The 25140-nt window shown below is 38.0% G+C and overlaps 1 protein-coding gene across 1 annotated transcript in view; it reads right to left on the minus strand.

Moving 5' to 3' along the window:
* The window catches only part of LOC131046848 (uncharacterized), a 231657-nt gene that overhangs the window by 84221 nt on the left and 122296 nt on the right, over positions 1-25140 (minus strand). Inside the window, exon 16 of the mRNA XM_057980636.2 lies at positions 6626-6791. Coding sequence (XP_057836619.2) covers positions 6626-6791 — 166 coding nt within the window. The remainder of the gene's footprint in view (positions 1-6625; positions 6792-25140) is intronic.

Below are 25140 nucleotides of genomic sequence, written 5' to 3' on the forward strand. Positions count from 1 at the left end.
TACCAGGATATAGCTCAAAGGGAAAAGAGCAGCCCGGCTTACGCGGTTGGTCAGTACGAACGCGTCAACGACGCCTTCACCATGCGCCTAGTCAGGCTAATGCAGGGAGGGTTACACATAAGGCTCTCGGAGCAAGCTACCATTTTAGTGCAGAGGTATGGGGCCTGGTTCATTCAGTTCCCAAGGTTCTCCTACATCCGAATAGCTGGTTTCGAAGGTGCCCCCCTTCGACTTCCGCGGTACCCAACTGATAAGGTAGTCCTCATGGAGGTGGCAAGACAATCACGCCCTACCGGCATATTATTACAAGAGAGCAAGCAGGCTGGATTCGCATTTCTAATGATCATAGGCAGCCATGATGTCCAATTGAGAACCCCCACCCTAGCAGAGGAGTCCCTTGCAGAGCTGGCCTCTTATGGCCTACAGGAACATTTCCCAAGGAAATGTTTTGATCATGACAATTTGGCGAAGAGAGCTTACGGTAGGCGCTACAGAGCAAAGGAGTCAATTGAAGATTATTGGAAAAATTGCTCCGATGACTACGAAGTCAGGCGACGGGAATATTCTAGATTGAGTGTACAGCAAATGCGACTCTTTGAGTACCGTCAGGTCCCGGATCAGCTCACAGACTCGGGGAACTGCCTCCAAGTCCGAGAATTCGAAGCAGTAAGGCATCTCTTGCCAGGCGTTGATTGGTCTCAAGACCCAATCACGGATTTCGAAGCAGTCATGGCAGCCCCGGCAAGATACACAGATCAATGGTTACATCACCAGATCAAGAGGCTAGTCCATGAGGGGGTCCAGTTTACTTACCATCTGATGGGCAATTTCGACTCTTAGTCTTCCGAAGACGAAAGGTCATCAGTTGAAAAACCAGAGAAAAGGAAGAAAGCTAAGGCTTGCAGAGGGACTCGGACGTCCAAAAGAACAAGAAGGGAGAAGATTCCCATAAGAAGGCCAGAGACCACTTCATCTTCAAAGGACCCCAGTTCGTCCGACGACGCCATAGATTTGGATTGCATACCTGCTCCGCCTTCCCAGAGCGACATAGAGGCATTCCAAGCCAATGATCCTCCTGGTCCAGATATGCCGGACACCGAGCAAAAGGGCCCCAATCCGACTAAGCCGGGTGACCAAATAGAGGAAGGAGAAATCCCATCCACCCAGGGGATCGAAGTGCATGAACCTACCCAGCAGAGCAGCCACGAATTGCTACTCTTCCATGCAGCCAAGGACGACTCGACTGTCGAAGGGGAACAAAGAACAGACGAGATCCACGAGCTCGAGGGAACCAAGGAGCCACCGTCACAGGAAGATGTCAGACAATTATTTAGTGAGATAGGGGAGAACTCAGATGCAAACAAGGAGCTCCCTCCTTCTTTCACCCCTCCGATGGCGGGACAGCTGCTAATTTGTGATCAGCCGGTTGAAAGCATGGGAGAACAAGGTGCTAACTTAACCCTATCCTCAACCCAGACAGTGCCTCAAGAGTGGCTGATCGCCAGAGCTCAGCGCAGGGCCGTCACCAAGGCACCCATCAATCTAGAGGACATCTTCTCACGAATGGATCAAGCAAAAGCGAAAGGGAAGAAGAAACCAAGAACATATTCTAAGGTAACCAGGGATGAGCAAAGGAACCGCACTCTTCATATTGCCACCCCGCCCGCGAACAAGCCAGCAGATCAAATAACACTGGCAGATTATAGCATCATGACTGTCCCCATCGGACGAGCTACAAAAGAGCAAGAAAAGGAGGAATTTAAGGACTCAGTGCAGAACATACTTAGACAGCTCGAGGAAATCACTGCCGAAAAGGATATGTATCGGGCCCGTGCTGAACAGGCCGAGGGATACATCGATAAGCTCCTACGGCCATTACACAACCCCTCTGAATCCCATATTCCCCCAATGGCATTGGCGCAAAGGACCACAACTGAATTTGAAGGAATTCGGGATACCGCAAAGGCCATCAAGGAATGGGTGCAGGACATCAAGAAAAAGGGAGAACAGATCCTCAAAGAAGTAAAGGAAATGGCTCTTCATCGAGAGCTCACTCTAGTCAGGCTGTTGGAAGTAAAGAGGGAATCCCTTCACATGCATGAAGTAGCGGCCTCTACCCTTCCCCTCCTAAGAGCTCTTTTCTGGACACATACACAGATTCCCACACTGCCTGACATCCTAGATCCCCATAGCATCAGTGTTCTCAAGGAATGGTACTGGACCGTCACCATGAAGAACGACGCCCAGGAAATTATTGACAAAGAAAATGACGCATGTGAGGCAATTCTGGGGAACATGCAAGAACTAGGCAAGACCATCCTCCGATCAATGGTTTTGGGATGGATAAATGACCTATCCGACAGTGTAATCCGGCCGGATTGGGAGGAAAGGTTGGGAGCAGATAAGGTTTCTTATTCCATTGAAGACTTGAGTTTTGCTGGTCAGTTCCATTCAGACATATTGTGCTTCGAGCGTAATCGCTCCAGCTGGAAGGACGGTTTAAGGCACGTGGACCAGTATCTCGAAGGCATGCAGTACAAAATTCGCCATCCTCCCATGCCACCTTTTAGTCCCCTCTTCCAATTATGTGTCAAGTTTCAGGAATATGTCCGCAAGGAACGAGCAGCAGGTCGTGATTTATGGCGAGAATACCTGCATGGCGAAGACCAGTTTCTACAGAAAGAATGTGAAACCGAAATAGAGAAAGTAGTTTCTCAAAAATGCCTTTTTCCCTCCAAGTCTTAAAAGGTGCACTTTTGTCCCAAAAAGGTGACAGTTGACTTCTGGTCAACATATTGTAAAAGTTTTTGTACACCTCCTTTTTTGGATTATTTCAAAAGTTGTAATTATCCTTTTTGGTAGTTATTGCTCCCTTTGGGGTAGTTGTAGATATTTTCCCCCCCCCTATTTATGGGTGTGGGTCCCCTTTTTGTAAGGATGAATCTGGGCCACTTGTCTGGATTAGATCTTGGCCATTCATCCATTTTTGGAAACCTATTTAAGAGGACTGGTTTTCCCTCATTTAGAAGGAAGTTCTTGGATTGTTGCGAAAGCTCTGAAGGAATTTTGCAGGAATTAATACAATGGATTAAAATTACCTTCAAGTTTCCTTGTGAGTGCATGGTCTCCTTCTTCATTTAAATTAGAAAGCTTTTAATTATGTCTATTCATTTTGCACAGCAGTTCTTACCAAGCATCTAATAGAACCTTCACAGTCCATATCATTAGAGGATAGCTGATTGCTTTTTTTCTTTCTGCATGGTTAATCTGGGCTATTTTATGATTCAGTTCGATTACCAAATATATGCATATCATGAATGTAGAAGTTCTAATATTGTATTTGGTAATATGAAAATCTGGTTTCTCCTTTGAAGATTGCACTAAGTTTATGCAAACATTGTGTCTGAATGACTGATGAGGCTTAATTTGGTTTCCTGGAGGTGTCTGTCTGCTTGAGTGAACCTGTTGTCCTAGTTAACATCTACAGTTCTCTTTCTCCCTACCCTTCCTTTCTTTCCTCCCAATTTTATCCCCCTTTATAGAAATCTGCAGTCCTGCTAAATCAGCTTCAAATTAACCAACACCACCTGAAAGAAAACCGTAAAAGGTCCCCGGGAATTTATACATGGAATTGCCAATCAAACGTAAGTCCCCTTGTGTTTCCAGCATAAACACATAAAGCCACTGAGAGATCCCACAGTCAAGACCTGACAAAAGAAACCTTGAGGTAGTCTCCTTTGATCAAACTTAGAAAACAGCATTAGAGACTTCCTTATCTCAAGAGAGAGTAGGATAATCAGTCGGCTATTCTATTCTGCGTTGGCTGTATGGAGTTTGCAGCAATGCGATTTCATCCACGTCAACACAAAGTAGTTCCATATTCTCTGACAATTGTTTGTTGCGCAGTGTATCTTCTACCATCATGTGTTGTCAGGACTTGAGTTTTTTTTTTCTTAATCAAAAAACGTATCTTCTGGAGCTGCTGGAAGCATTCGTTATGGCAGTCTTCATTATTCTTCAGCATGCGTTTTGAGCTTAGTGATTACAGCTCATACAAAGGGATGGTTGTGCGTTAAATGTTTTGGCTGAGTTTTTTGTTTTTGTGGCAATGATCGTTTTCTTTTTATGCTAAGAAGTTATTCCCAAATCATTGTGACGTATGTGTAACTCAGCAGAAGCCGTTTTTTTTTTAAATCATATGTGAAATAAGAAAATTCCAAACATGATATTTCGCTGTATGGAAATAAGATTTTTTTTTTTTTTTGAGTCATGAAAAAACAGATGGTGTAAGAAAAGAGAAACGCCTGGATTTATATTTCGTGGCAGATATATTCAGTAAAAAGGGGGTTCGTTTTCTTGAAAAACAGCTGCTGTTTCTTTTCAGAAAAATGTCAATGATCTCATAGCATGAAGATGATGTGTATTTGAGTATGTAAAAAACGAACAAAGAAAAATGTTTTTTCCGTGTGACTTGTGTGTTGCGTTTTTTTTGTTTTAAAAACAAGGACACGAATTTGGAATGTGTGGACATTTATTTTTCTTTCAGCGATGATATAATTTTTGAGTCATTTTCTTTTGGAGTAATGCTGAATATTCAGAATTCAAAAATTGTGGGACTTGGTGCGATATGTCATCTTCTTGAAGATTGGTATTGTGCTGAAAGTTTTGGAGCGAAGCTTGTATTGGGTTGAGCTTTCTTTGGATTAAAAATAAAAAACAAGTGTATTATCGCTGCATGGCAGTAATGAGAAAGATGGTGTAAGCCATAAGGCATAAACAATATGCAGTCCTGAGGTTGCTGAATGTCACGTACAGAAACATAGATGAAGATATTAATCAATGGGGATGAATTTGATACCCAAAAATTTACAGACTGATATGATTGTCACATCTTTTTGATAGTATAATTCCATTTCTGCATTTAAGAGATTGAAGCTTCTGTGCTTCAGTTAGTGTTGGAGTTCTTCTTGAGGTTGGTGCTTCTTTTGTTCAGAGTTGGTGCTCTTTATGTGAGTTGCAACTCACTGTTGTATTTGGGATGGTGCCCATTTGATTTAATGAAAAGCTTTTGATGCGGTGGTTTTTTACCCGAAAGGGCTTTTCATGAGATAAACCCTGTGTTTTCTTAGTGTTTATTGGTTCAGCTCTGTATTTTGACTCAATTTGCTTTTTAAAAAAAGTTTCGAAAAGGTTGACTCAATTTGTCAACCTCGTAATTGGAAAGCTAAGAATTAAAAGTACAAGCATAGCATCTAACAATTGCACATGTTAAGTACCGGTTCTGGTGTACAACATTTCTACAGAAACACTCTGATGGAGATTCTGATCAAATCGACAATTTAAATATGCCTCAGAATTAATGGCTAGGAAAGATCAAGCAAAAACAATAAAATGTGAAAATAACTCACCAAAATTAAAATAATCAGAAAAAATAGCATATGCATAGCAACTGCTGGAAGAACAAATGGACAGAGTTTGAGAAAATTGGAGGTCACATGCTTCAATGAGTGTATGCTTGTATTTATCGGTGAATGAGAAAGCTACAAGGTGGTTGTAACTTAATTGTAAATTACTTTTTAGACACAACTAATGTGTTGTTATTACATCATCGACATAAGCAATAAACAACTGTGTACAAAGTGCAATGTATTATATTATCTAATAGCATCAAATTAGAGCACTGATATGCTTTATGAAATCAGTTGAGCTTCCTTTCCAATTTTCATCTATTTTCTACAAATAAAGGTCTAGAATCACAATATATGTGTTTAAAATCAAAATATATTAAAAGTGCAAAAATTGAGAATAATAATCCAAAATACTGGCCATTCTTATTATCGGGAAGCTAAAAATTAAATGCACAAAAATAGCATCTATCAATTGCAGATGTTAGGCCCTGGTTTCTTTTTCAAAATTTCATTTGTTTTCAATTTACCGGGGTCGAGAATCACCATAAAAATGCAAAAAATCATAATATTTTAGAACCAGAAAATGTAAGAATAATATCCCAAGATATTTGCTATTCCTCTTACCCAAAAGCTAAGAATTAAGAGCACAAAAATATCATCTGTCATTTGCAAATGTTAGGTCCTGGTTCTGGTGCAATACATTTTTGCTCATTACTTAAATGAGAATTCTAGCAACATATTTGGTAATACTACTACTCAACAATAACATATAATAGTTTCTTCCACGGTAACTGATTACGCAGAGAATAGTTAAAAGGGAGCGCAAAAGATTATCCAATTTTATGGATTTCTGTGGGCAACGGATTTTCCTTAATTAAGAACAAAATAAAGCTTCTTATAGCAGGTATGGTGGCACTTTCTTTTGAATAGGTTGCTGATAATCACAATAAGCACTGCTTTCAAGTTTATATTAAAACTCATTTTATAGTTATTATAGTGGGGGTAAGAATTCCAGCAATTTATTGGAGCTTAAACCCCGTCCTATTATCTCAAAAATTCCTATGAAGAGGTGATTAAACTCAACTAGCTAGTAACTAAACTGAGATATAAAACTTGTGGAAACCCAGACAGGTATATATCTGGTATAAGCTCAAGGCCAACCAAACAAAATGTCCATATGGATGGAGAGAGAGAGAGAGAGAGAGAGAGTAGCTAACCTGGGAATAACATTTGAGTTGGCCATGAAGTTAGCAATTTAACTAAAATGTTAAGATCAATGTCGGCAAAAGTACTAGTATGATAATGAGATGTGTCCTTCAATACTTCTACAATGGCATTAAGCCTTCTTGTTTCTCCATCATTTAGAGAATACAACCTCTGTCCCTGTAGAAAAAACATTCGATAGACACAAGCTTAGTTTGAATATCTCCTAACAATCCATAGCTCAAAAAATCTCTTCATGCTTGCATTTCTTGTCTCCAAAAGCAATTTACCATCTAACTATATTACTTCACTCTATGCCTAATATTGCAGTAATTTCTTAATCAAAACAATGCATAGACAAGTCATAACATTTTATTCACATCACAAATAAACCACAACAGTGTAATCAATTATTTGTATCTTACATGATTGGTGTCTCTATCAACATGATAAGTTCAGAAAAATATAGTAGATTAAGTTACAGAGCAAAATCTGTGTACTTAATATTTGCATCAACATTTTGGATCACACTACATGGTCCATCATCAGAATGAGAAAAAAGGATATGACAACTGCAAGAATAGCTCAATCAGTAGAGTCCATGATCCTGACAGGAAGTGAGCTGATGAAATACAAAAGCCAAATACTTGAAAATTAAATCTAAGGTCAACTTGTAGATAAAAGACTCTACGAAATATTTCAAGCCAAAAACTTGAAAAAAGGAGAAAGGTGCTGGAGGAAACAATTGCTAATGCCATCAGGAAATGGGCAGACCCACTGAATATTAGAAGATAATAAATTAGAAATCTCAAACGCAAGAGAAAACGAAATTAAGATAATCGAAGGTTAAATTGAATTCTTTTATAAAACTAAAGGGCAGTAAAGATTGCTTTCCAAGAGTAGCTTAAACCCCATGCCTCATCTCTCTTTAGATCATGCACATGTTTGTTGATTTCAGACTCTGTTAATTTGCTTTTGAAATAATTATGTTCTTTCACTACAAGCTTAGTGACTTCTAAGTACATGTGGTATCTTTTGTCAAACAAATACTCCAATGGTACATATTTCTATTGCATTCATGTTTGATGTCTACATCACGTTCCTCTCCCTGTGTTATTAGAGTGGCATGTTTGATGTCTACATCACGTTCCTCTCCCAGGTTTCATATGAACATCCAATTAAGTTTCATAGTGGTTCTCTCTAATCATCTACAATTCTAGGAATCTCATGTCATCTTCTAGCTTTTCTATTTCTCTAGTAATATAGCTATTCATTTTTAGAACCCAAGTCTAATGAGAGATCTCCTCGTGGATATGTTCCTCACCACAAACTCAAAAGGCTCTCATAGCTAGAGTTTCTAAAACACCCACTTTTGGGGCAAAATGATAATAAGAATATGGATGTAGATAAAGGTTTGTATCATTGACTTTTTAAAACTGTTGATGTGAATTGGACCCATCAAGATTTCTATCAACTAAATTATCAAGGAAATTTCCTATCTCACTCCAGCTCTGTCATAAAGAAAATGATATTCATTATATTGTTTACAAGGAAATGAAACATCTTAAAATCATCAAGAACATGCTGCCATCTTACATGTATATCAATGTAACTTTTCCACTATCTCAACATCAAAGAGAAACAACTGATTGCTTTTTCATCAAACTATTCCATGAAAAGAGACTTGCAACCCAAAATTTTGTTTGAATGCTCAAAGAAAATGTAATGTTCCCATTTTTGTGCCTTCCTTAGCATCAGTTATTTTCAGAGGTTAGCCTATTATCAGTGGTCCTCGTAGGCTAATGTGGTGGTTAGGGTGGGCTTTTCAATTGACCCTAGGGTTGTTTATTTCAGTACTCTCCATCTTCGAGATTCAGTTTTTTGCTAGTTCGCCTTCTAGAGGTCTTTCAAGCTCCATTTGAACATTCTTACCAATTTTAGTAAGTCTCTTGAGCATTTTGGTCTCATTGTTACTATTTATAGTAAGTCATTTGGACAATTGGAGGGTACCCTGGCTATTAATGGGTAGTTGCCAGAATTAAATAAATGTCTTGCTAGCATATGGCTCTATGGATTGGCATAATTGTCAACCTATCTAGTTGTCACTCTACTTGTGTTTACCTGCTCTATCTCTGTCCTTAGCCAGAACTATGGGGCTAGGATTTGCAAAATGAAGTTCTAATTGTGCTTAAATCCTAAACCAAAGTTGTGCACAAATTTGCCTAAGTCTAAGTGCTCTTGCACATCTTCAATGATCTTTTTATTTGGTGACTTGCTCTAGCCGGTGATCTCATTAATGTTGGCTGTTTGGAGGGTCCTTACAACGTCTTTGGTACCGGCCCCAACCATCTAGAAACTGTCTACTGTAGTGTTGTTCCTATTTTTAGCCCGCCAAGATTTAATTTGCTAAGCACATTCATTATGTTAATTAATGATCATCTAATGGCTTGCGTCACTTCGTAGCAGCTTAATCCCATATTGTTAGAAGGCCTCTGTGTGCACGATGATAGTCGTATCAAAAGGGGGTCCTACATTAACTTGTGCCCGTGTGTTCTTCTTTGTCTTTCAACGGTGTGACTTGCTAAGACTTTCATCGACATGTGATTGTCTCTTTGATGGGGCTTTACTGCCCTTTGCTCTTGGTTTGATATCTAAGGATCAGTGGAACAGAAAAACGTTTTTCATCGATATCAGCAAGTCCCTTCGATGGACTTCATTCCTTCCTATTCATGCTAGTGTACCCTACATGAAGAAGATGTGGCCGACATGGCAAATAATGTAGACATGATGGGACACGTAAAGTGTTGAGCCCACATTGAGTTTTCAACTGAAATACATCCCGATCAGCATGGCCCTGAGGCGAAGTGACTTGTCAAGATTTTAAAGCCTCAGAGTGAACGATAGCCATTCAATCTGAAGGGCTTTATGTGCGGTTTGTTAATCTCATCAGTGAATTGATGAGACTCATTCAAACTCTCATTGATGTAAGATTGTCTCATCGACGGTCTTTAATTATCAGTGTTCACATGTGACACTTAGGTTTAATGAGTCCCAAACAGATTCTCATTGTCACAAGGATGTCTCATCGATAGTCTTTGCCTCACTATGTGTAAACTACTCATCGAAGGATCGATGAGACCTGAAACAACTCCCAACAATGTTGCTATGTCTCTTCATCATGCTATGTTCACTTCATTAGTCAATGTGGGATCGACTAACCATGATGTGGCAATTAGACTTTGATCTCATCCATTCAATCTGTGGCGCTATATGGTACTATCGACAATCCAGGTTTAATCTGGTAAAAACGGCTAACCATATGAATTGTTCTGGGTTAGTTACAGATAGAGTTTCACAGAGAATGTTGTAACCGTCGACAAAAAAGGAATTTTGTGTACAGAAGACAAAATTAGGCTCTGTCTTTGAATGAGCAGATATTGAACATGCAGATGAGTGAACATAGAGGTTATTGATGAGCATTGAATCCTTGGTTAGATGATATTGTTCATGCATTGGTGAATACACGAACGGTAATATGAAAAATAAAATGTACAGATAGATGTTATAATGTGTTTAAAAGTAGAATGTTGTATGAAAGTACTTCAATATATTTTGTGATAGTGGGGTTTGGTAATTGAGTGAAGATAGCATTATATGATTAAGTTGCAGAGAATTAAGACAAGGTTATTGCTGAAAATTGTAGCTAGCTCAGATACCTGACTATTGAATTTTAATGTTGTCAATGACAATTAAAATTCCTATGTATTATCTCTCATGCAATCTGAACCACTTAGGGTTGGGCCCAAACACATGTAACGTGAAGGCAAATGATGTAACTTAGGGGTGGGATCAAATACATGTAACTTGTAATTATATCTTGCTATGAATATTGGGCAAGACCTATATATAATGTAACTTGTGGATAGGACAGGCCCTATATAAATGTAACTTGTAAATGATTATTGGTTGTACCCTATATTGGGCGCCAACCTTAAGATTATTATGAATTCAATTAGCAAGGCCGACATAAGGCTTCTAGGTTAGTTTGTCTCATATATATACAAAGTCATTTACAAGCATCAAATACACAATCAGAAAATCATCCTCTCATGATCACCGAATTACTTCTGCTCATCCACAGCGAATTTGTTCTTCTAATCAGCGAACTCATTCAAGGTTTCATCTAGGGCTGACGAATACATCTCTGAGATAAGCGAACTGCTACTAGGGCTGGCAAATCCACACACAAGGCTGCAAACTTGTTCTAAGGGTTGTGTGTCACCTTCAGACCTAGCGAATATTCTACATCAGATTGTGAATTTCTCAGACAAGTGTCGTTCATTCTGCCGTGTGCCCTAATTCGGGTTATCTGATGATTATACCACTTCATGTGTGAAGTGAAGTTGTAAGACTTATACTGATATCTGAGTTAATACAAATTTAGACTTTGTTGCTAGGTTTTTCACCTCTAAGAGGGAGGTTTTCCCAGGGTACTGTTGCATTATGTGTGTTTCCTTTGTTATTTTCTGCTTACTGTTTTCAGTCTGATCTTAAAACTAACATGGTATCAGAGCAGGTTCCTTCTATAAAGCCTAACAGCTTGAAGGTAGATCTTGTATTACTTCTTTTGCAAGACTAGGGCTAGCAAAAATCAGCAACAAATCTGGACAATATACCTGCTAGCAAATTGAGGGCACCGATGGGATGATAGCAAGAATAAGATTTCAAGTGCTCTCATTCCTCTATTCTCAATTGTAGGGTCCACTTGGTTTGGAGATTTGCATATGATTGCCTTATTGTTATTGGTGTCTTATCTAGTGCACAAAGTTCTCTTGCTTGTTAACTACTACATCTGAGGGTGCTTTCATATGTCGGTTTATGCACTTGTTTTCAGATCTTAGTATTCCTTTAAGGGTTGCATAACTATCTTCCTAGGGTTTGTAACAATCACCCTAGTTCGAGCTTTGTTTTTGTGTTAAGAATTTGTTCTAATCCAGTTTGAATTATTGAAGTTAGTTATGCCCAACTATCTATTTTGAGTATGTTTATCTCTCAACCTATTTGATGTGGTTTGTAATGATCCGAATTGATGCATTGATCTAAATACATCCTTGGCACTTAAGACTTCAGCAAGTGTATTCAGATATAAATTTATAGGAGATTCAGAAACATGGAGCCTTAGTCATTGGTGTGGTAGGCATGTAAAGGTAAGATGTCTTAAGTCGTCCTATTTAGTATCTATGCCCAATGATGACCTTACTATCTTCATATTATGATATGATCCTTTATGATACTTGCTGCATAGTTTTGATGCACCGTATTCTATCTAAGTCTTGAAATGCTCAATAGTCTTGTTGTTCTGGAATTATATACTCTTATGGTGCGTCTCTTGATTTGCATCAAATCTTTTATGGACTGTATCTTTTGTTCTATGAGTGTTTTATGTTTGGATAAGGTTGTCATGTAGGGTTGTGACTGTGCAACTCTTGGTTCTCATCAGCTCTTCGTAAAGCTCTCATGATCTTTGTTATACTTTTATTATAACCTTGCTCTGCTCATCTTGTGTAGAGGATTGCCTTTAGCTCTAATGCATTTTTTGTCACGGCTTTCACCATCCTCGCATAATATTCATTGTGATATTATCTCTTCAATTTGAGCATACTGCCTATTACATTCTTTGAAGTAAGTATTCTCTTGATGATGAAACCTAAGATGAATGAGGTATCTAACTTATTGAAGTTGCCTTTTAATCATACACTTGTGCTCAACTACAATGTGTATCCTTTTGAGTGGTTGATACTCATATCCGATTTTACACATTGGCTGGAAAGACAATTTGGCTTATATACCTTGCTTATGGATTTTGTAAAATGTTTTCTGAAGTCATACACTTGCCTTAGTTTTCTGATATAGCTAACTCTTTGTTATTCAACTATGGAAAACAATTTTAGAATGTTGCGTAGCTTTACGCTATGGTTGAAGTTGATCATAGACTGGCAATTTCCTTTTGAGCAATCTTGGCATATGTTGTCAATCGTGGAAGTCTAGTCAATAAAGAGATAAGTTACTTTACATGTTAATTCATTCTATTGGGATATTTAATCATGTTGATGCTTCTCTTCAAGAGATTCTTGAATTACCATGCCTTCAAGCTTAAGAGGGAGCTTGGTTTCTTCACTTGAAGGTATGCCTTGATCATAATGATTGTGCCATGGGTCCATTTCGTAAAAGTGAAGTAAGGAAAAGATTGGTATTTCTCATCTTTGATTTATGGCTGCCTTCCTTGATTGATTCTTATATTATGCAATCTTCATGAGACTTGATTACCACAATTTTATATTAAGAATCAAAAGGGAGTTCCATATGGAAGTTTTTGGAAATATGAAGCTAGATGTGTAGCTCATAGTTAGAAGGAAACATTTGCTCTTGCTGCTAGATATACTAATATTAGAACCATTATAGCTAAAGTTGCAGGCTGGAAGTTAGATATAAAGACTGTTTTCTTAATGTTGTCTATATTGAATAACTAGAAGGTTATGAGAATCAAGATAGAGAATCTCATGTTTGCAGATTAAAGAAAAGCTCTTTACGGCCTCAAGCAAGCTTCTTGAGCTTGGTATGAGAAGATTGACAAGTATTTGATTAGTTTAGGATCTTGGAAGAATGATGTTGATTCTACTCTTCACTTTAAAAGTATTCAATAGTGAACTGCTAATTTTGTTTCTTATATATATGTGAATGATTTATTTCTAACTGTTAGAGATAGTCTCATCATTAGATGTAAGAAAGAATTAGCCACTGAATTTGGAATGAAGGATCTAGGCCTAATGCATTACCGTCTAGGACTAGAAGTATGGCAAAGATCTTATCCTTAGTCAAGAAAATATGCCATTGATATGATGGATTGTAAATCTATGTCTACTCCTATGGAAACTAGCTTAAAGAAGTTGAGTATTTCTACAGCTAATTCTGATTTTGTAGATCCTTCAGAGTACAGGCAGTTGATTGGATCCTTGATGTATCTAGTTAACACTAGACCAAATATTTGCTATGCAGTGAGTGCACCTAGCCAATTCATGAACTAGCCAAAGCATGTTCACTTGGTGGTAGCCAAGCACATCCTGAGATACTTGCGTGGAACAATTGGCTATGAGTTGAAGTATCCAATCAACACAGTGATCAATTTGGAAGGCTACTCTGATTCTGATTGGGCAGGAAGTGTTATTGACAGGAAAAGCACTTCAAGAATTTGTTTCAGCTTGGGTTCCGCTATGATCTCTTGGGCCAGTAGGAAATAGTCCTCAGTTGCATTGAGTACTATAGAAGCTGAATACATTGCTTCAAGTGTGGCAACTAGAGAAGCAGTTTGGTTTTGCAAACTTCTTGTTGCGTTGTTTGGACAACCTTGGGAATCCACTGTTATTTATTGTGATAATCAGAGTTGTATTAAAAAGTCTAATAATCCCGTGTTTCATGACAGGTCAAAACACGTAGAAACTCATTATCGCTATGTTTGTGATATGGCACAAAGAGGTGCCATCCAGCTGAAATATATTAGCACTGATGGATAGGTTTCAGATGTTCTCACCAAGCCTCTAACTCAAGTGAACTTTGAGTACTTCAGAGAGAAGCTTGGAATTGTGGAGAACACAGCACTGATTGAGAAGGAGTCTCAATCTTAGTGATGCAATTTAGTTTGCATCTTCCACCCTCTGCGGGCAATGCAAGGTGACATTGTATCCTTCTCTGGTAGAAAGCTAAGGTGTAAGACCTCTTCCACCCTCTGCGGGCAATGCAAGGTGGATCCATCTTCTGCAAGCAATGCAAGATGGACATCATGAAATGAGTTCATGATATTTATGTGTTTTATTGCAGGTATACTCTATGGGGTATATACATTCATCATTGCGGGCAATGCAAGATGAAGGTCATGAATGGATGAATGGATGATGACAAGTGGCAGCTATCCTCCCTAGCTAAGAGGGATTGTTGAAAATTGTAGCTAGCTCGGATACCTGACTATTGAATTTTAATGTTGTCAATGACATTTAAAATTCCTATGTATTGTCTCTCATGCAATCCAAACCACTTAGGGCTGGGCCCAAACACGTGTAACGTGAAGGCAAATGATGTAACTTAGGGGTGGGATCAAATACATGTAACTTGTAATTATATCTTGCAATGAATATTGGGCAAGACCTCTATATAATGTAACTTGTGGATAGGACAGGCCCTATATAAATGTAACTTGTAAATGATTATTGGTCTGACCCTATATTGGGCGCCAACCTTAAGATTATTATGAATTCAATTAGCAAGGCCGACCTAAGGCTTCTAGGTTAGTTTGTCTCATATATATACAAAGTCATTTACAAGCATCAAATACACAATCAGAAAATCACCCTCTCATGATCACCGAATTACTTCTTCTCATCCACAGCGAATTTGTTCTTCTAATCAGCGAACTCATTCAAGGTTTCATCTAGGGCTGGCAAATACATCTCTGAGATCAGCAAACTTCTGCTAGGGCTGGCGAATACATCTCTGAGATCAGCGAACTGTTGCTAGGGCTGGCAAATCCACACACAGGGCTGCAAACTTGTTCTAAGGGTTGTGTGTCACCTTCAGACCTAGCGAATATCCTGCATCAGATTGTGAATTTCTCAGATAAGTGTTGTTCATTCTGCTGTGTGCCCTAATTCGGGTTATCTACTGATTATACCACTTCATGTGTGAAGTGAAGTTGTAAGACTTATACTGATGTCTGAGTTAATACAAACTTAGACTTTGTTGCTGGGCTTTTCACCTCCAAGAGGGAGGTTTTCCTAGGGTACTAATGCATTATGTGTGTTTCCTTTCTTATTTTTAGCTTACTGTTTTCAGTCTGATCTTAAAACTAACAGTTATTAGCAAGTGTGAGTTGTGGAATCTTATCTGTGATATTGTGATTAACTTTTTAGGTGATTGGGGTTGTTGCTCTATTGAAATCACAATTGGGTGGGTGCCCAAGGTTGCTCCAGGTTGGTGCTCCTTAGGGTTGATGCCCTTAAATGTGAGACCAGTGAGGTCCTTGTACGTGTGATAATCATTTTGTGAGGCTGGATTAGGATAGTAGATCCTAGCAGCATTTTTCACTATGGTTTTTCCCCTCTAGGATTTTCGATATATACTCATGCTATGATCTTGTGTGCTCTCTTATTTTATGGTTTGTGTTGTTCTCACTCTTCTACTTAAGGTTGTTAAAGAATCATAATCAGCAATTGTTAAAATTGGTACCACTGATTCACCCCCCCATTCTCATTGGTTGTGTGTGTTTCAACATGTCTCAATATTGGCATTTATTGCAGTAAATGATTAATATTAAATTATTAAACTTTCCACTTTAATAATCTTAATCAAATTAATGACTATATATTATAAAGGGATATAATATAAAGTCAATTATTAAGCCTTATTGGGACGCCAACTTTATTAAATGTCATTTAAGTGAAATTAAATGTAATTTATAAAATGCATTTAATTGGAGGCTTATAAAAGGTTAATTGAAGTCTTTTTTGGCATTCATTCGCTTATTCATTTTGGAGAAAATTAATGCATATTGAAGAGCAAGGGTTTTGATGAAGCTTCAAGCATTTTGGGAATGAAAACTCTCAAAGGGGACAATACCTGCAGGTGTGAGATATCTTCCAAGGTATTCAATGGATAATCTCATCCAGAAATTATACTTGTACATTGGATTTTGATTCACAGAGTTGCAAAAGGGCATTCAGAGGATTAATTCAAGGGCAGATTGAAGATCGATCATTTGCAGATTTTAGACAGTTTAAAGGCTCATAATTCCAGCCGCTTCATCTTCCAAATCAGGCCATACTTTGTCAAGGGCTGGCCGTACTTGTCCAAGGTTCTCTGGGCTTTTTGAGAAGAGTTTTCAGATCTGTTGTGGACTCCAATAGTAAGCAAATATCTTCATTCAAGGAGGCGTTGGAATTTGTGCATCTGATTGGTATTTTCATAGTCAATAATATTATTTGTAGTTGATAAGGGTATGTAATTGTTATTAATTTCGTAGCTTTATTTCCAAGCATTTATATTTCAGTTTTTATACATTAAACCCAAAATATCGGAAAACTCAGAAAAAAGCAGAAAAAAGAAAAGAGACAAAAAATATTCCAAAACCTGAATTGAAAAGAATAAGACGGTGGGATATTTCAAAAAAATCCCTTAAAAGTTAAAAAGGTTGATTTTGAATAAATTTGTTTACCAACTCACCATGACTAATTTTGTAGTTGTTGCCCAATTTACAATCAAACACTTGAACATGAACTAAAATAAGTTCACACGTCTTCTCTAACCAAGAATCTCACTACAAACTCTATGCAAGTGAATAGCACACCACAATTCCAACATTTTCCCACTTGACATTTCCCACAAGAGAGGCTATCGTATACAACCTAGGAAGATAACTTCATGCATTAGCAAGGGATAAAACAATTACATCCCTACACAATAAAAACTTAGCAATTCTTACAGACTTTGTCAAAGAATCAACAATATTTACCTAAAGGTGAATTCTCTTCATCTAAATCTTCCTTATATCAACCATCCCCCTAACAAAATGATATTAAACATCTACATGTTTAGTTCTAGCATAGTAAACATGATTCCCAGGCAAACAAATGTACTTTGACTACCATAATCCAACACTAAATAACTCTTAAAAACCAATATTGTTGCAAAATCTCTATAACTACACATTGTCCTTGCAAGCATGTGTTTTCATGTGCTCTGCTTTAGTTGTGGACAATGCAATTGCCCACTAATTCTTACTCATACAACTTACTACTTCACCAAATATGCTAAAGACATTCGCTTACTGATCTCTACTTATCTAGTTCTCCAACACAATCAAAATCAACAAACATCTATATGTTCAACAAATTGCCAACACCATTAAAACTATGATAACACAAACAGCAATCCCAAGTTCATTTCAAACACCTATAAACTCTTTTAGACTTAAGTCCAATGTTCTCTACCAAGCTTTGACATGAACCTACTTAAAACTACTACTTGGGCAATGTCTAGCTTTGTCAAGCAATTGCATCTGTAAAGCTTCCTACTACACTTGCATAAGGAACATTACACATGTCTTCCAAAGCCTCTACAAACATAAGACATTGTTCCAAACTCAACACAGTGCCTACCACTAAAGGGATACTTATAGGATTAGTATCATGCATGCCAAACAATTGCGAAACAATCTCAAGGTACTCCAAAAACTCAAAAATCAGGCATCCAAAACCTAACTAGGCGTTTCTAGAAGACATTCTCCTTAAAAGAGATAACTTCTATGAACTTTGATTCATCATCAATACAAGATAGAGCAAAAAATAATAATAATAACCTAGTGGACTATATTTTTCAAGCTATGATCCCCAAAAACATGTCCCCTAAGAAAAATGACCTTGTCCCCCATAAGGGAGGTGTTGATGTGTTTTTTACGCACATGCAAACTCAGAATAAAATACCTAAGTATCTTACCCTCTCTTGAACAAAATCTTTGGGATGCTGAAGATTTGCTTTAGGATCACCCAAAAAAGACTCCAAGGTTCTAAATGTAGGATCTCTACGTGTGGATAAGCTCTGTGGTTTGATGTGATTATGCTGGAATCACAAGGGGACTTACATTCGAATGCCTGAATGCTTGATTTGTTGGAACTCGATCATCTGATATTGCTATATGGTAATGCTCTTTGTCCCAACCTAGCTTGATTTTGAAAAAATGGCAAAAAGGTAAGGGTTGAGAAAGCCTATTCTAAGACCTAGAATGTAAGAGCATAGATGAATGACTATATGGAACCCTACCGAGCAAGGTCCCGCCATCAACTTGAACAATTTCACACAAGCTCAGTGCAATCTTCTAAGGACGTTTCAAAGATGTTCGAATCAATACCATCAAACATTGATCACCATTCAAGTTAATGCATAAACAATGAGTGTAGAACAACTCGAAATTAAGCTCATATCTTTCCAGTTGACCACACAAGGAGCACTTACAATCAATAAGAGGCTAGTGGTATGGACCGAGCGGATTCCACACAAATGCAATCAACAAATTTTCCCATTCAATCTAATTATTTATCATCTAACATGAAGATCCAACAAGAAACCATGCACGTTATAAAGAAACAACACACTTCACCATAACTTCAATGAAAATGGAGTTCATTTACAGCTTAGGCAACAATTTCTGCCTTATCCTCCTACTCTACTCTAACTTCTATTCTATTCTCTTGAGACTATCTATTGACTATTAACTCACTATTAGCTATTTGCTGACTATTAACCTTTACAAATGAAGAGCATGAGCCTTTTATAGTGCTCTCAATACAATTCAACGGCTCAGATCAATTTGAGATCAACAATGGCCATGATTTTACAATGAAAACCCTAATTAGGGTTTGTTACAACAAACTCTCCTTAGCCAATGAGAAAATTACATTTCATGAGTGTGGACCAATAGATATCGAGGGTAGGTGCCTCGAAGTTTGTGCCATCATTGGTGAGTCAGGTACATTAAATCAAGACTTGCTGACGTGGAACTTCTTTGATTGGTGGAGATGACTGGGATGCCATCTGGGATGCCACTTCAATTTGTACCTTTGTAGGCTTGATTTGATTGATCTCTTCAACATTCTCTAGTTCACTCAAAGTAGTGGTGATGGGAGTATTGATGTAGCTAAGTCTTTCTTCTATCCTTGCTTCCTTGCCTTGAGTGATTTTATGACTTCTCCTTATGACTCCTTTGATCTCTCTATACCTCTAGGGTGTGGAGAGAATCGAGATTCCTCTTAGGTATTTTGTGCTTGTAAATGAAGCGTTCCCTTTACATGCTGGTGTAGATATCTTCCTTGCAACTTGATCTTGATGTTGACATTTTCTCTTTAGGACACTTATTTTGATCTTCCTCCAACGTGATTCTCTCCATTTCTTTCTTCATTTTCTGCAAAATAAACAAATAAGCATCAAAATGATTTATAACCTTTTCATACTTCTATTTTGACCTGATCTCTCATTCTGATTTCATGTGTTTTTTCACTAAATCTGATCAAAGGACTGACAATAATCAGTGAATTCGTTGTTCTGCTCTTGATTCTGCTAATCAAGGATGTTTTAATTTGAAGTGATGTTGAAATGAGGATTTCACACTTACCTTCATAGGCGCCTAAGGTGAATGGATGTCTTTTACCCTAAGGCCGACTTTGTCATGAATTAAATTAAATCAAGAACTTACCTTGGCCTACTTACCTCTAGATTGACTTTGAATTTGTTTTAGGCGCTAAGGTCATGTATTAGTTAATTTTGAAAACATCATATGAACTTCGCTCCATTGTGTCAACTCATGAAGTGCACTTCGCTCTATGTCCTTGCTTGAGACAGGACCTAAAACATAGATCTCGCTCTTTGACCTTTGAGAGAACAAGGCCTAAATAAGATTTTTCGCTCTCTATCCTTGCTAGGGACAGGACCTATATTGAAATTTGCTGGCAGACCTTTATAAAGCATGTTCTTATTCAACTTATTGCATGTTATTTTGGCAGACAAGGCCAAGATAAGTGATTCGCTTTACGTCCTTAACAAGGACAGGCCCTAAAGATGAACTTCACTCTATGTCCAAGGTAAGGACAAGACCTATAGCAAACTTCGCTCACCAACCCTCCTAAGTACAAGACTTCAAAGTGCAGCTCGCCCACTGTCCTTGGTAAGGACAAGGTTAAGATGTGAAATTCGCTCTCTATCCTTGATGAGGACAAGCCCTAAAATAAAATTCGCTCACTGACCTTTGAGAGGACAAGACTTCAAAGATGAAATTCGCCCTTTGTGTCTTATGCAAGGTGCATGTCTTTCGGGTGATCGAATGATTTCATTCTATGTCCTCTCTAAGGACAAGCTCAAAAATGATCAAGCTCGCTCTATGACTGGCCTAAGGACAGGCCCTTTAATCAAATCCACTTAGTGATTGGCTTAAGGATAAGTTCAAGATATGGATTCGTTCTAAACTCTTTCCAGGTTCTCTCAATGGCCGGCCTAAAGATAGGTCCTATAATGCATAGTTCGCTCCAAGACCGTAGTAAGGACAAGACATATCACACATTTCGCTTTGTGTCCTTCCTAAGGACAGGACCTAAAACAAATATTTTGCTCACCGACCTTCCCAAAGACAAGCTCAAATCACTCTATCTCCTTTGTGAGCACAGCCTTCAAGACATAATTCAATCTAGGACCAGTTCAAGGACAAATTTTAAAGTGCAGTTCACTCTTTAGACCAAGGTAAGGCAGGCTTCAAAACAAAATTCGCTCCATGACCTTGATGAGGACGAGATCTAAAACAGATTGCTCCAAGACTTCTATAGGAACAAGGCTTGAAAGATGTGTTTGTTCCAAGCTAATGCAAGATTCATGATCAAATGAAGAGGCTCGTTCCATGCCCTTTATGAAAATTTCGCTCCATAACCTTGCTAGGAACAAGACCCAAAGATAAAATTCGCTCAAGGACCTTGCTAAGGACAGGACCTTTATGACCAAATTTTGGCAAATCATCCTAAGGACATGAAATTCACCCCTTCCTTTTACATCAATTCAAATCCTCAACCTCTTCATATAAAAACATCATTAATTTGGCTTCTCAAGAATACCTATATAGGAAATTTGCTCTGTGACCTCTAGAAGGATGGGACCCAAATCAAAAGCTCACTCCAAGGCTTGAGCAAAGACAAGACTTAGATGTTTCGCTCTAGGACCTTGATGAGGTATACCACCTTAGTAAAATTCTCGCCCTAAGACCTTGGCAAGGACATGAATTAGATGGGAAATTCGCTCAATGACCTTTGGAAGGTACAAGGGTCTCATGTCCTCAAGAAAGACTCTTGACTTAGTCCTTTCACCTAACTTGACGAACCTTCTGGCTACTTAAGAAACTTTAGCCCTTCAATGCAAAGACTAATAGCAAAGACTCTACAACAACCTAGAAAGCAACAAGGACTAACCCTAGAAAGCAAAAAAGTGGGGGTCCCTATTTACAATGGGGCGATGTGTGAATACCTCACAACAGGAGGCTTTACGGATGCGGAGACTAGTATCAAATGTCCCCAGTCCATCCCCCTTTTACCAAAAAATAGAAAGCGACCCAATAAAAAAATTAAAGGGGACAACTTGTCATTCCCAATGGCCCAAGCACTTTTTTTGCCTTCTTTTTTCATTAAAAAAGATGGTGGACCCACAAAGACTCCCACTTCTCATTAAATTAAAACCTAAATTAAAAACAACCAAAAAACATTTTTTTTTAAAAAACTCATTTCACATTTCCCCAGTTATGAAGAAGTGAAAGAGAAAGAGTAAAAATGAGAAGAGAACAATAGTGGAAAGAAGGTAATAGAGCATCAAATCCACATCATTTGAGGTAAGTTTATTATCTATTATTTCATTTAGGAAGGCTTTTTTATTTATTTTTGGTTCTATGTTTGCACTTGCATCCGTATTTTAGATTTTCAAAAAAAAAAAATTAACAGCATTGAGGGTAGTGAGAGTGAAGAGACTAAACTTGAAAATTAACAAAGTAGAGATCATAGAAGTCTAGCTGCCACTGGATGTTGTTTTTAGAGTAGGAATGTTCCAGGGGCTATGAGATCAACTAACCCATCTGAATGCCCTTTTGAACTCCAACAATATGCAAAACGGCCATTTAATCCTGAAAACCTCTCTTACAATTTGCAAAATGCACAAGGAAGATGAGAAAAAAAATAAAGGCAAATAGAACTAGAGAGTATGGCTATCTCCTTTGTGCAAAAAAGACTATAGGGACTATTACACGAGTTTTTTTCGTATCTTTTGTTGGTAAGTAGACTAGGGATAAGAGCCTATAAGAAAATAACCCAAGCTAAAAAAGTTTAGGTAAGTTGAGGTTACTAGATTGCACAAAGAGCACAAATTTCAATAGAGACTATGATGCCTAGTGTGTCATTGCCAATTGAAAGCAAAAATTTTGGAAGTCAAAAGGGAGAGGGTTTTGTGTCTACCAAGGGAAAAAAATAGCTACTATTGTTGCAAGGTTGTTAGTAGATGCACAATTATGAGAGGTGGCCAAGTCTTCCATTGCTAATAGTTGTTGGTTCCTCATTTGCCCCCTAGAGAACACAAGCTACCACACTCCTCAAAAGAGAATATTCTAAGGTAAGTGTGGTGATGGAATAAATGAGCCAAACCTAGATAAGGGATGCTTGACCCATCATTATGGATGAGAACACCAATATCAAACATCAACCTATTACTATCACTGATCACATGTTTAGCTAACTCTTGAAGTCTTAGACCTATTGATTGTTCAAGGAAAAGGAAGGATACAAGCTTCTAATCTAAGATACCCGATACTATTAGTAAAGCCTAGGACCTAGTACAAGTATGTTTTAGGATCAAGTACGACTTGGGTTCTTCCCAAGTGACTAGGTTCGCTATGGGTCCTTCTGTGAGGGCCCACAACCCAAGCACCCAGGAAGTATTGAGGGCCATACCCAAGCATAGTTTTATACATTAAAACCTTAGTTTCACTCTTCATAACTTTGTGACAGCATTTTATATCAGAATATGCTAGCAAGCAAGCAATTAAATATCATTTCAATTGCATTTGTGAGCTATACTTTATATCAGCATTAATGAGATTGATTTCAATTGATTTATAGTATGCTTATGTAGCAGCTTTTGTTTATGTTTTGTGAAATCACTTTCCTTTAGTGTTGCACGGGAACAAGGGGATGGCAGGGGACATGTTGACATGGGAAAAGTACACTTCTCTTTCGATCAACACAGAATAGAATGCTATGTATCCTATCCTCTCTTGAATAAGGAAATCTCTAATGTTGTTCTAAATGATCAAAGGGGTCAACCTCAAGGTTCCAATTGTCAGGTCTTGACGGCTTAGGACAACTTAGCAGTTTGATGTGTTTTGCTAGTATACACAAGGAGACTTACGGATGTAGCAAGCTAGCCTCCATCTGACGATGCCTTGATTCTCAAACTGGGGAAAATAAAAGCCAAAGGATAGGGTTTAGGAATCCTAAGGACATTGATAGCAACGGTTGATGTTGCGGGTACACAAATTTCAAATAAACTAATTCCTACTTAGCCAAAGATATACTCAACTCCACAGGAATAGTACAAGCTCCTAGGAAATAAAAGATTTTCAGATTATGGATATTCATTCAGGCATCCAATTCTAGTGCAACTTGAGACAAACACCTACAGTTGAACTATGAACAGTATTAGGTTCAGACTAACCATACATGAAGACCCACAATTAGCAAGCCCCTAATGGTATGTGAAAAGAAAACAAAAAACATTGAGAGGGGGGGTGAATCAGTGTCTTAGCAAAATTAGTGACTTGAAACCAAAGATCAAGAGCATGTGACAAGAGAGAAAAACCCAATAGGGTAGAAAACCATGGTATTTACTAATCCAAATAGGCTACAACCTAGTTACAACAGAGAGCACCAACTCTCAAGTGAGCACCTACTCAAAACATCCGAGGCTGCAACCTCATTGAGCACCTACTCAATTTCACAAAGAGAAAATTAGAGACTTTGAAAATACAGCAAGCTCAATGTTTTACTCAGAGATGAGTAAGCTCTTTACAACCAGAGTAATGTAACACTAAAACAGTATTGTGACTCAGCTCTGTTCATCCTGAAAGGAAGTCTCAGATAAGATTAACTATAGAAGCTACAAGACAGAGAAATATATTGCTCAGAAATTGAACAACTTGACTTCATTAATCTTCTGATATTTCTCTTCTTGAAAAATGGACGCCATCTGAAAATCACTGCTTTATGCATAGTCCTTTACATTACTCCACTCACACTTCGCAAAACTGAGATTTCTCTAAATCGCACGGCTGCACTATACAGATATGACACACCAAAGATGTAGCAAACTACACATATTCCACGCTCTTAAACTTCAGTCTCTCCTCTAGCACCCCTTTTTTGAAAAAAACAGAGTTGTTATTAACAGTCAATAACACATCTTTTGCATAACACGTCTCTCAAAAGTTGCATAACACACACACACAGCCACCACATCGTTCCCACAGCTCTCCAAAACAATGAAAAAGACAATATTTTTGCACTTCTCATGTCGGTTTAACATTCAACATGCCATCCAAAACTCTCTGACCAAAATCAGAAAAACCATCTTAAAATTGCAAGGCGACACCCAGAAAAAGAAACCAACAAAGATTTGGCAAAGAGAATCATGCGCACAAAGGAACACTTGTCACATGAATGTATGCACAGAATTCTCAAAAACGGCTCCATTATGTCATAGTAGGTCTGCACGTACATCTCCAGAAAAATGCAGTTACAAAGGATGAACTGCATATATATAACGAACACAATCTGGAGTCGTCATTTTTTTGTTTTCCAATCGAATTTCGCCCTCCATACTTCACAATTTTACACATAGGCGGTTTTAAAAAGAA

Source organism: Cryptomeria japonica, chromosome 4, assembly GCF_030272615.1.
Source record: "Cryptomeria japonica chromosome 4, Sugi_1.0, whole genome shotgun sequence".
NCBI lineage: Eukaryota > Viridiplantae > Streptophyta > Pinopsida > Cupressales > Cupressaceae > Cryptomeria > Cryptomeria japonica.